At 41.5% G+C, this 13,824-nt stretch overlaps 1 protein-coding gene across 2 annotated transcripts in view; it reads left to right on the forward strand.

The window, feature by feature from the left end:
- kirrel3b (kirre like nephrin family adhesion molecule 3b) overlaps window positions 1-13,824 on the forward strand; it is a 201,863-nt gene that overhangs the window by 155,037 nt on the left and 33,002 nt on the right. For both annotated transcript variants that reach the window (XM_034097898.1, XM_034097899.1), the window contains exon 7: window positions 4,470-4,618. In XM_034097898.1, coding sequence (XP_033953789.1) covers window positions 4,470-4,618 — 149 coding nt within the window. The remainder of the gene's footprint in view (window positions 1-4,469; window positions 4,619-13,824) is intronic.

A 13,824-nucleotide genomic window follows, 5' to 3' on the forward strand; every position in this document is an offset into this window, starting at 1 on the left:
GATTTGTCAAGAGATGGTTTTCTGCGTGGGAGGTTTTAAAAACATGGCGAAAAATAAATGGAATGAAATCGATAGCAAAGGGAATTGGCCGGCTCTGAATCTTGTAATGGTACTGGGAAATGAAATGGATGTACAAGACACTCACAAGTGGCAAAACAGAGATGTTGCTTTGTTGATGGATTCTGCCCTTTTGAAAAAGAAACGTGGAAAGTGAAATTGTGGAAAACAAGGTTTGTATTTGATTGTGTCGGTGCATAGACAGGACAGCTATTGCACCAGCAAAGGGATTTCACCTCTATTGTTATGAGAGACTGGATCAATGTTAACTTCAGACTTCTCCCCGGGGTAGAACTAAGACGTAATAGCAGTTGCGATTACTTTTTCCTTTTAATTTGACAAACTACAGAGTGAAAAACGGTTGGCTGTTGAAGCTAAAAGGGAGTAAAACTGCCACTTTCCCACTCTCTAATTTATTTCTTCCCTTGTCTCTTTCTTTCTTTATCTTGCTTTTGCTCTGGCTCTCTGTCATTGGAAGAATCCACTGTAGGATTAAAGAATATCACACAGACTAATAACTTCTCATACTTCAAGGTTATACTCTCCACCAGTTTCATAGTCTCCCATTTAGATTTATCTGCACATGTATACACGCCTTTCAGGACTCCCGTGCACCGTTGGAGTTCAGGGCATGGCAGAAAGGGGATTTTTGGGGCTCATAATGCTCGCCTGAGAAGCTTCAACTCGAGAGAGCCCCCCCAAAAGTCCCCCTATAGAGCAATATCACTGAGGGCAGGAAGATGGTCAAGCAGTGTGGGGCCATTTTTCAGTGCTAATACACTCTGTCTGCCCGAGATCAGATACGGAACAAGGACAGAGTAGTTCTTAGACGGATGGCCTCTTTTCCATCCCCTAGAGAGCCATCCATTCCCAATGTGCACTGCGCCACTTTGCCATCGTCCAATTCAATGGACACTTGAGACACACACCCAAGATAGTGGGGGCATTAGCGAGAGGCATGGTGCTTTCTGCTGCCTACTGTTCCACCTGTCATGATTGCCACCCTGGTTCAATAAATCTGCCTTTGAACGTGAAAATGGAAATAAGATATATTTCTAAAGGTACCTGAACTTTTGCCAGAGCACAGCTCGAGGGGCCAGTAAAGAGGGAAGAAGTCTTCCTGGTCGAATGTACTTATTGTAAGTCGCTTTGGATAAAATCGTCAGCTAAATGCAATGTAATGTAATGTAAAAAAGTCAGGGGATCTGTGTTGGTGTGAGGGTTGGAAGAGAAGAATGAAGTAAGAGTAATGGGCATGCCTTTCACTCAGCACTCAGGGAATCAACACTCTCTGACGAGTGGGTCGGAACATCTTCATTACTGTTTATAATGGTAGGAGGGCTAACTGGCATACATCATAATCACTCAACCAGCCTCTGATGAAGACACAGAGGGTTTTCTCAGATCCAAACAAGAACCCACCAGAGAGAAGAGAAAGAATCCCAAACAAAGCACATCAAGTCCCATGTCTGCACACACAAGCACACAGCCACAACAAAAGCTCATCCCATGCATGACACTGCAGCAAAAAAAACATTTGAATCCTCACCACACTTCTCGTCTCTTTGCTGTTGTTGCTACTGCTGGAGTTTTGCTTCAGACTTGTCACCAAATTCTCCATATTGTCCCCTCTATATGCACACTTTTGAGGTAGCTAATTGAGCAGACATTAGCAGCAGCCACACATGCTTTAAATGCGTCAAGGACAGTAATGACTCTAAAGTGTCGGTGGGCTAAGTTAGTTCCTACAGTAGGTGCAATGCCTGGAAAGTTGTTCAAACGTGTAGATTAAAGTGCACCTGCAAATACAAATCAATGCGACCATAACAAGCTGAAAATGAAGTTTCGACTAAACATTTGAAGTCTGTTATCCGACTGAAAAGTTAACTATCAAACTGACTGAAGTGACCTGAATTCCCCTTCAAAGTTATTTGTTCAAGGTCTAATGGCATAGCCTATATGACACTGTTTCAAATAGATGGTATGCATATAACTACATTCCTGGACTCGCTTTATTCCTTGACATCAAATAAAATTGCCCTGTAATTAATGTCCAAGTCAGAATTACAGCATGCTGTAACCTAACCTGCATATTTATTTTATATTTCTCTGAGAATTTAATCGTCTACTTTTAATAGGCATGTGAGGGAGAGTGGAGCGGCGCTCTGCTGTGCTTAACCATGCCGATAATAACTGTGGGACCTGATTTACGGCGGTTTCTTGATGCTGATGGCACAGATACCTGCCTAATTTAATTATTACTGTTTTATTACCTTAATCACATTCAGCAAATACAACCCCCCCTCCCACTTTTCCATGTCCCCTTCATTCTCTGCTACTATTCACGGCACACGTGTTATCTCTACAACAGTGTCAGCTTCCAGACCATTGAATATGTGAAAACATACATCTTGTATGCACATGCTTGCACACACAACCACACACACACACAGATACTCGTGAGCGCACAGGATTCACACCTTTTGTCTGAATCAAACCCCTGAATAGGAAGCAGCAGTGCAAAGTGAGTCAGCTTTTGAGTAAGCTCGCACCGGCTCTTCTAACCTCCCGATGGGAATGCAGGTGTTTGTGTTACCCTGGGCCAGCTATGTTTAGACATGAGTCTTCGACAAGGCCCAGCACATCAACAGAGCTCCCCTCACACATCGGCATTCAGTCTCTATTCGCTCCAACACCGTCAAGGACTCCCAAACCTGGCTGCAGCAACCTCCTATCGGGAGCAGCAGACAGCCCCAACATCTGTCCTTACTCTCTTACAACTCCTGCAGTATGAGCTGGTAGAGTGTAGATGGAAACAGTAACATGATATTTGTGCATCACACATCATTGTCGAAGTAGTCAACATTTCACCGGAGCACATTCTGACGTCTCTTTAGTTGTGCTGGAGCATTTGATCATGTCACATGGGCTTCATATGCTGATGGAGTCTATCCAGCTGTCATAGAAATGCCAGTTGGTATTTTTTTCCTTCTAGGCACTATTTACTATTTATTAGTTGATAGAAAACTCCGGAAAAGCTTATAAATGGACTTGAGATATTTGTGCTCAGATAAGCCAATGTGATCAAGAAGTCCACAAAGTGCTCTGAAGACAAAATTGAATTTACAACATCTAGACTATTCAACAAAAAGTTGGATAACTCCATCTGCTAATGAGGACAAGACCACAAAGCGGACACAGTGAACCTTCCGGAGAGATTGCTAACTGCTTTTTCTTTTTTTTACTTGTCACCACCAGGTGTTACTTATATCATCGATATTGGTCTTTACACTTCTCCGTCAAACAAGTATGGTATGCATTTGTTTGTTCACGCGAAAAGCCAGACACTAGTATACAAGTAGTACTACCAGGTATGTAACAGGCCAAAAACAACTGTCTACAATTTGTTCAACATGTTGGGAAATTAAGTGTAGCAAAGCTTTTCTGCTGTATCCTTGTCACACATGAAAACAACTTTGAAAAGATGTAGTACCGAAAAGAAAAAAAAGTGCAAAACAATCCCAGGAAGCCCAATTAGGATTCTGCATCACTTCGCTTGGTGATTGAATGAGGTAATCTGTTCTCGTTTAAATGATAGCATTTCAGTGAAGCATGAGGCCAGCTTAGTCAGGGAAAACAAATGAGTTCCCTATCCCGTGAAAATGCTCTCCGTACCGTCAGGAATATAAAATGAAGACAGGCGCCGGTTCCGTTGTTGTTGTTTTTCGTTTGCCACATCAGCATGCAGCCACATCTCTCTTGTGGAGGATGGAAGGGTTTAGAAGCACGATGCATTGTATGTCCCACAGCACCGTCAACATGCTCCAAAGAGATCAGAGACATCAACGGATGCCTTCGCTTCACTTTTATAAATGGGCCTTGTCTGATGTAGCAGCAGAGAGCCATCCACGCCACGCAGAGCGAGACGCCGCTGCCCGTGACATCATAAAAGTCTCATCTACACACGTGGCTGGGATCTGTATCGCTGCCACAGAAGCTATCACTCACAAACACAAACAGATGTTCTTTATGTGATCCCGTGTCAATTTATTTACATCAGCGGTCGTGTGTAATACAGTCCGTGTCAACCGACGTCTTCATAGGTAAGGGCGCTACCCATTTTGTCATTCTGTGATTTGTTTTCTAAGCTGGCACTCTGCGCTGCTCTCTGTGCCTCGCGTAATGAGGAACGTCTGTCTGCTCCAGTCACCAGGGAGCTTGTCACAGCATGGACGGCTGCCACCAAATATGCTGAGCCAGCACCGAAAAAAAACCTTCTCCAGAATGATGATTTATTCGCACAAAAGAAGGCTATTGACTGCAGAAGACGGTGTGAAAACCCGTCTTAATTCCTCTCCCCCTTTTCCCTTCATTTCTCATTTCCAACCGTCTTCTAATCTCTGTCTCACCAGGTGGGCCAAAGGAGGAAGCATAATCAAGGATGTCTCCGGCGACACATATGAGGTTATTGTAGACCACTCCTTCTTTACAGAGAAGATTACCTGCGAGGTTACCAACCCTCTTGGCAGCACCAACATCAGCCGCAATGTTGACGTCCACTGTGAGTGGCTCCTTAAGAAATACTGCACATTTCCAGTAATGCCCGCAGCGTGATAATGCATGGATTATGGATTTTTTACTGCCTTTTTTATTTGACGAGGAGATGCAAGGGCTGGCGCGAACACAGCTGATGCTTGATTATTGATGTAGCACAGACAATAAATGATGTTTATTTCAACAGTTGGTCCTCGCATGGCTGCGGAGCCTCAGTCCTTGCAGGTGGACCTTGGATCTGATGCCGTGTTCAACCTGTGCCTGGACAGGAAATCCCTCTCTTACTATAGTGTGGATGAAGAGGGGCTCTGGAGTGGTGAGTGTATTGATTTGTTACTGTGGCTTACAAAAGAGTCAAAGCTGCTTTTCTCTGATAAAGCCTATTGTATATTGGACTTTAGATGTTTTCAGCATCATGAAATACTCTTGGTGGATTATTTGATGTGATAATCATGTGTTAACTCTACGATGTTTAGGCATTACATTCCCAGCCTGATGACATGCTCTCAGTTGAGATCTGTTGATTTGATCCACACATTCCGACATTCCCCCTTTTCATTTTGTCAACCCCAAAGGCCAAAGCCAACCCATTTTCTCGACTGAGCTCAGATACTAAATTGGATTTTAATAATTGAGAAGAGGTGCCCTTTAAGGTATTAAATGGGGCCTTTTTTGTCTCGCCTTCCAATAACATTGCCGTGTAGCTAACTCCAATGTGAAGGTCCCTTTGCTGTCACTGCTTTTGACCGTCTTTCATTTTGTTTTGCTGCAGGTTCTTAGCAATGAAAACCTCCTGACGCTGAAATCCGTGAGACAGGAGGATGCTGGGAAATACGTTTGCCGCGCTGTGGTCCCGCGCGTAGGAAACGGGGAGAAGGATGTGTCTCTCACTGTCAATGGTAAGCAGTGTTATTGATTCACGCAGACAGGCTTCAAATGCACACCCACAAAGTTGTCAAATGCATTCACATACAAGCGTGAATCCTGTGGTCAACGGTGGCAAAAATAAATCAATTTGTGACAGGAGTCAGTCTTCTGTTCCCTCCGTGATATATAAAAGCCTTGAATCTGAAAAGCTTCCAACAGAATATGCTGCTTTATTTCTTCGCTGTATTTTCATTTGTTTTTTTAGTATCGCAGTTTCTTTGAGACACTAATGTGTGTGCGTGCAGGGACGTGCACTACTGTTGCCCGGGCAACGGCCCCGTTTGGCATTTTTGGCTGACCTGCCCTCTGGAGAGAGCGAGAGTTTTTTTTTTTTTTTTCTGTGTGGCCGAATCAACATGATAAGACCACAATTAGTATTGTAGCGTCTCGCTGTGGGAAACACACTTTGTCAGCGACTCAGCGCTGTCATCTGCCGGTGCGTTAAGACCACTTCAGTGTCGGATTTTGGAAACTTGATTTTGAGTTGTCTCTGGTAGTTAGGGTAAGGGACAAACCAGGGGACTTTACTTCCTCTTGATACCGTCGGTTATTTACAAAAAATCACCTAAATATAGCCTAGGCTACTTGTTGTTATTGTGTTTCTGTCTTTCTGTGTCTTTTCATCTGTAAACTCCCTCAACCCCGCTCGCTCGCTCTCTTTTCTTGATCGCCCTCTCACGGGTGAACAGTTCAATGTCCCGCTTCATTGTAGGATTTCTGCCATGTCTCTACCACTTTAGTTTGACCATGTCTGTTACTAAGTTATGGAATACTAAATAATAAGTTAATTACCTTACCGTTACTGCGCTCATAAAGAATGATAAGAATAATGCATATTGAACTGGTTTCATTAATTAGTGAGTTTATTTAAGGTAATTAGTTAGATGACCTATTGTATCAGTATGTCTGCACAGCAGTTGCAATAGTCAAACTACATTAGAACAGAATTGTCCCCATTTTGTCTTTAATAGTTACTAACATTAGATATTTTAATGAGCTATGGACCACAAAACATTTTAAAAATCAAGTCACCGAATGCAAGTAGTCACCTTAGCTTATTTTGTTATGAGATGTGAATTACTGTTCAATTTAGTTGATGTAATAATCGTTTGGTTTCCTTTACAAGTTAAAAACAAGTTACAATTTTCAAAAGGTCTTATGTTTTTTTTCGGGGGGAGGCCCGTGTTTCCAGTTTAGAGCAATAGCCCCTCCAAATGTCTGTGCACGTCCCTGTGTGCGTGCATACACACATTAACTCACCAGTGTGTGGCAATGAATTTTCACGAGAAAGCAAAATACATCGACTCTCATCATTGTGAAGGCTTTGAAGAGAAAAAGCAATACATATAGACTTACTCTTTACAAGATGTGGTCATACATTGCATGAACAGGTGAAATGTACCAACATGCTAATTATATTCTTTGTGAGTCACAGTGAAGTTGTCTTTTCTGAGGCACTGACTGACTAATGAATACCAGCCTCGGTGAGAGACCTGGCAACTCTCAAACAAATGACTTCATTATCAGTGCTTGATATTCAGGAAGCATGCCTCGCTGTGTGCATCGAACATCTTCCACTTTCCATGTGTCCATCTGAAATCGTTCGGAGCCAACATTAAGATAAAAATGGTTTTAAGCAGCTGGCGGGATGATGTTGAGGTAATGCTCATGCTAATGCTAATTCTCATTTCTCATTGAACATTTTCGAAAGCTAACAAAAGAGTGTGCCTGTAAGCAACCCTGGTGCTGATTTGGGGTTGAAGATACATCAAGCAACAAACAGCGTGTGTTAAGATGTTCTTTTCAAAACGCAGACGTCAGCTTTGCATTTCAGAGAGAATGGGATACCAGTATTCCCTCAGCACAAGATCAGAACCATGACTTTCTATGAACTGCAACAAGCCCCTCCTTCTTTGCCAGGAATTCGGTTGATATCAAGGCAGAAGAGGCGTAAGGAAAAATCATGACTAATTTATCCATTTCTGTTGATAGCAACCTACACTGGCATCCTCTCTGCCGCCTTAAAGTCTAAACAGAATACATAACTTACAATATATCAGAACATGTCCATGTATCTCTTTGGAGAGCGTGTTGTTTTGAAAAAAAGACGCCGTGAGAGAAAGAAGATGGATTGTTTTAATAAAGATTATAACACAACATAACTCCGAGCAACCAACCAAAGCTGAAATGGCATGTTTACTTAGTCTCTGCGGACTTCACTCGAGCACGTTCCGGATGTCTCTTAGTTTGTCTTTTTATCTGCTCATATGCATCCTCTATTATTTTGCGTTTGCACCTCCCTGCCTGTATTGGTATTTGACATTCAAAAGCCTGCCTCACAGGGACCCTCCGTCCTGTGATGATATTGTACACGTCAGAGACGCAAGACACAACCTGTCCTCAGGAAAATATTGCAAAAACTCTAGCTCAGAAACATCGGGTTCAACAGATGTATCATTTCCAGCTTGGTGACCCGTTCAGTAATAAGTGCAATGTCGACGATGCCTGCCCTGTGAATATTGGGTCTCTGAAAAAAGCTGATATTATACTGGAGGGACTGAAATCAGCGCTAGATGGAAATGTCACGATGAATAGCATCATTTATGTCACACATTCGCTGACCATACAGGGCCGGACATACAGGACTGGATCTGTGCTGCCCCTCAAACACAGCATCAAGGGGAACTTCTTTGGGGAAATGATTCAACTTATACCCCACTGTGAGGCATTTCGCTCTCTCATTAGAATACTGCAAGTTCAATACTTTGATCATTTCTTTGCATACGTTATGCAAGAAACTGAAGACTTTGAAATGATAACATTAGGCGATGTTGCTGATGTTACATCCTCTTGATCACTTTCGATTTTAGCACTGATGAGCTTTATCTGAATCCGAGGTATAAGATGTTTTCGGTTTTCGATGTTAAACTGATCTGTTTCTCGAGGGAAATAGGAATTACAACATACCGTTTAAATGACTTTCTTAATGAAATATTGTGCAAAGTAAATATTTGTATGATACCAGCTGGAAACACATCGCAATGTCAAAGACTTCAAATGTTTTGGCATTTTCATAATAAAACTCTTAAGTACTGTATATTTAATATTTAATAACATCTGCTTGTAGTGAGTCTGTGATATTAAACATTTGACGATTATGTTCATGCAACAACAGTTTGCTGAAGATTACGTTTGTTTTAACCAAGGTTTTTTTAGGTGTGATTTTATGAATTATCTGTTCTGTCAACATTTGATGAATTCGAAAAATATTAATGTTTTTAAATGTTAAAAATTATTTTCTTAATGAGATTGTGCGAATGAAATCCTTGTAAATGTCCAATGAATGTATTCTTGCATTTGATTTTTGAATAAAAACCATATCCACCACCTGGTACTTCCAGTAATCGTCATTGACACACAATGTGCAGATATAACACAATCAAATGTTAATTCTACAAAATGTGCAGAAATAACAAATGAGTGCGTTCATCTTGGTTACACATTTATGACACACAATGTGTAAAATGTGTGTCACACACTGTATGTGTTACTTTCGTCGCGGCTCCCCACGTATGTGTGGTGTCAGGTGTCAGTATGAGAGGATGACAGCGCGTCTAATTTTGATGTGGCCCAAGAGCCAATCACAATAATACCTGCGATGCAGTGAACCAATCACCTTTGAGGGGGGGAAAACCTATCGTTGATTAAACAGTATCCAGTGTTTCCCCTACCATTGTCACCGCCAACGGAGCCCCGCGCACCCCCTGAAATTTAAGGTGTTTAAAAAATATATATCATTTTTTTTTAAATATATATGTAGCACCAAATTGCAAATAATCTATAACTACTGTCACTTTTCACATTGAACATGTGCTGTTTTATTAAATAAACTAAACACTTTCATTTAAGTTGTGAGTTTAGTGTTTTTGACCCTAAGAAACACTGATGCATTAATCAATAACAATAATCCACAGCTCTCTCTCTGCTCCAGAGGATTTAAAAAAAATATCCCAATGCCACACAAACGCATCAGTGACGTGGTTTGAAATCTTTTCTCCAGAAAACAAAAAACTGAAACAAGCGGTATCAGTGACTGTGTGTTTGATGTGGCTCTTTGCAGTAACATGTGGCTCTTAACCTCTGATTGGTTGGCCACCCCTGCACTACAGTGTTATTCAGCAGCTGGGCTTGGACTATTTAGGTGGGTGGCGGAAAGATAACAAATAGGGCATCAAATTATTCGGGAGGCAATTGCCTATTATTCGAAGAAAAAGCTGCCACAGACTGTGATAAGTTGTCACAACTGTTGTGAATGCTGCCACATTGTGTTGCAGGATAATCCAAATGAACAAAATGTTCCTTGTGTTTTTAAGTGGAGCATATTTACCAACAGTACAGTATGTGTGGTAGAGCTAGATAAAGGCTGCTGAATCAGTTTTGGGTCAATAGAGAAAAACATTTGGAAAATGTTCGTCCCCTGAATGAAACTGAGAATGTATTTTCATGTTAGAGGGTTTGGCTCCTTTCTTTGGAGGTTGCATGTTTAATAAACTATTTATAAAGTGTCTACTTTGTCTTCTCTGCAAAATATCTTCTAATTGATTTCCTTTCTGAGCCTTATTTAGCCTCTGAAAATGTCAGCAACATGGTGTTTGTCTTTTGCATACAGTTCGCCGCAGGATGTCTGAGGAAGCCTCCATTTCTGTAGTTGACTTGTTGTCTTGGTGTCTAAACGTTGTCTTTGTCTCTTTTGGTTTTAGATCTCCCACTTGTCAATCTCTCAGTGGAACCTCAGCCAGTCATGGAGGGCCACCTTGTGAAGTTCCACTGCTCTGCAAGGGCCAACCCTCCTGTCACACTGTACAGGTGAGATCATAACAAAAGATATATTCCAAGGCGCAAAAGAGTAATGTAAAATATAATGAACTGGTGGTACACTTAACTTCAAAAGGATTCTGTAATATTTATGTTGGTTGATAATCAATTGTATCAACATTAGTATTCAAATTAATCATTGACAGACACCTGCTCTTGATGCCCTGACACATTATATCTGCCCGCTGTACAAACAATTCCGATACTCTGTCATGTTGATCAACTATAATGAAAAAGTACCTCTTTTGGAAACCTGTCTTGTTCCTTTGGGCTGCAGCAAGAGCAATACAGGCTGTGTTGCATCGCTGCCTTTGCTTTGTGGTCATGTCATCTCCCTTGGAAATTAAATGTCCAGCAGCGTGTTGGAGGGAAGCTGGAAACATAATGTGCGTGACATCTGATGAAGCTGTCAAGATCACAGCTTTTCGGAGATTGGGTTTGCTATAGTGACATTTTGAAGGCAGGTTTCCCCCCCGGGTGTGCTGTGTTTTTATGTGTATGCTGTAAGGAATGTTTGGATATGGATGACAATGCGTACTGTAAGTTTGAGTTGAAGCCCATGCAGGTTTTATTTTAGTTTTATGGTATTTTGGTTTTTATTAAGAGTGATTCAAATGTCTCAAATGGTGTTTACTATCAGTTGTCAAGGTTGATGACAAAATACTTTTCACTTTATTTAACTTCAACATAAACATATCAAGGTATTGCAATGCATAACCAATGCTTCATGGTAAGCTTGTGTACCAATAAAACACAGTTGCACATTTCATACGTTTACTTTACCAGATGGTCTAGCCCATGTCATGCTCTAGCTAACACCTACATAGCTTTTACTGTAGCCTGTATACAACGTATTCAACAACCCTATCACAGAAAGAATGCTGTTATTTCACAACATGCCAGATTACGTTCAATAACAGGTCCTTGTTTATTTTTCTGTGCTTCACACCTACTGTTTAAAATCAGGGGTTCTAAAAGTGCGGGCCCGCGGGCCAATGGCGGCCCTCGGAAATGTTTCTGGCGGCCCGCGATAGTTAATGTGACACGCTGAAATGCATGCGTTATATTTTTAATCCTCCATGGTTGTATCTAGTAAGAATTAGAAAGGAATTTAAAGAATGGTAAAACTGCGCCCCCTGGGTTGTCATTGCTAAATTATGGAATGTACAGCTTGTGGAAAGTTTGCTAGACTACTGGTTTGCATGGCAACTAGGCATCTCGCGATTTGCGGTAATTGGTTAGTACAATAAAGAAGGATTTGTTTTGGAATTATTTGTGTTCCGTTTTTCGTGGGCAGCCCCTCAATCCAATATTGGGTACCTAATGGCCCTCACTCATCAAAACTTTGAGAACCCCCTGGTTTAAATAAAGTGTACAATACTACCTGTAGAGGCTCAACACTGGCATAGCTGTACGTTACGTGTTGCAGTGCAGAATCATCCGATATCTGAGGGAGTCCCTGGGAAACTGGGCTTGTAAGAAAATAAATGGAAAACAAATGATTCAATAAAGCAACACATCTTGTTCATCATCCCGATTTCCTGTTTCCATTATAATCCCAACCTATGGTTGATTGCCAAACAACTCCCACTGAAAATACAGTTGCAAATGAAACATAACTTGACATACCGCAAATTAAGTTATCCCGAAAAAGAAAATGCAACAAAATAACAAGTCAAATTGTAGACAAACCAGCAGCTTTGCTCACAATAATGTAATACTTTTCATTTAAGAGATCAAGTCAACAAAGCTTGCATTCCTCTTATCCACTTCCTCCGTTTGTTAAAGCTTATTGATGGGCACGTTCTCAGTAACGGATGTTGTTGTTATTATTGTATTACTTCTGTAATTGTGATAAAATAACTAAATGGACAGTTATTATTCTGATAACGTCTTGCATGGCACTGTAGAAGTGTAATACTCGAAGTGATTTGTCAAGAGATGGTTTTCTGCGTGGGAGGTTTTAAAAAACATGGCGAAAAATAAATGGAATGAAATCGATAGCAAAGGGAATTGGCCGGCTCTGAATCTTGTAATGGTACTGGGAAATGAAATGGATGTACAAGACACTCACAAGTGGCAAAACAGAGATGTTGCTTTGTTGATGGATTCTGCCCTTTTGAAAAAGAAACGTGGAAAGTGAAATTGTGGAAAACAAGGTTTGTATTTGATTGTGTCGGTGCATAGACAGGACAGCTATTGCACCAGCAAAGGGATTTCACCTCTATTGTTATGAGAGACTGGATCAATGTTAACTTCAGACTTCTCCCCGGGGTAGAACTAAGACGTAATAGCAGTTGCGATTACTTTTTCCTTTTAATTTGACAAACTACAGAGTGAAAAACGGTTGGCTGTTGAAGCTAAAAGGGAGTAAAACTGCCACTTTCCCACTCTCTAATTTATTTCTTCCCTTGTCTCTTTCTTTCTTTATCTTGCTTTTGCTCTGGCTCTCTGTCATTGGAAGAATCCACTGTAGGATTAAAGAATATCACACAGACTAATAACTTCTCATACTTCAAGGTTATACTCTCCACCAGTTTCATAGTCTCCCATTTAGATTTATCTGCACATGTATACACGCCTTTCAGGACTCCCGTGCACCGTTGGAGTTCAGGGCATGGCAGAAAGGGGATTTTTGGGGCTCATAATGCTCGCCTGAGAAGCTTCAACTCGAGAGAGCCCCCCCAAAAGTCCCCCTATAGAGCAATATCACTGAGGGCAGGAAGATGGTCAAGCAGTGTGGGGGCCATTTTTCAGTGCTAATACACTCTGTCTGCCCGAGATCAGATACGGAACAAGGACAGAGTAGTTCTTAGACGGATGGCCTCTTTTCCATCCCCTAGAGAGCCATCCATTCCCAATGTGCACTGCGCCACTTTGCCATCGTCCAATTCAATGGACACTTGAGACACACACCCAAGATAGTGGGGGCATTAGCGAGAGGCATGGTGCTTTCTGCTGCCTACTGTTCCACCTGTCATGATTGCCACCCTGGTTCAATAAATCTGCCTTTGAACGTGAAAATGGAAATAAGATATATTTCTAAAGGTACCTGAACTTTTGCCAGAGCACAGCTCGAGGGGCCAGTAAAGAGGGAAGAAGTCTTCCTGGTCGAATGTACTTATTGTAAGTCGCTTTGGATAAAATCGTCAGCTAAATGCAATGTAATGTAATGTAAAAAAGTCAGGGGATCTGTGTTGGTGTGAGGGTTGGAAGAGAAGAATGAAGTAAGAGTAATGGGCATGCCTTTCACTCAGCACTCAGGGAATCAACACTCTCTGACGAGTGGGTCGGAACATCTTCATTACTGTTTATAATGGTAGGAGGGCTAACTGGCATACATCATAATCACTCAACCAGCCTCTGATGAAGACACAGAGGGTTTTCTCAGATCCAAACAAGAATCCACCA

The sequence above is a fragment of the Pseudochaenichthys georgianus genome, chromosome 13 (assembly GCF_902827115.2).
Source record: "Pseudochaenichthys georgianus chromosome 13, fPseGeo1.2, whole genome shotgun sequence".
Lineage (NCBI taxonomy): Eukaryota > Metazoa > Chordata > Actinopteri > Perciformes > Channichthyidae > Pseudochaenichthys > Pseudochaenichthys georgianus.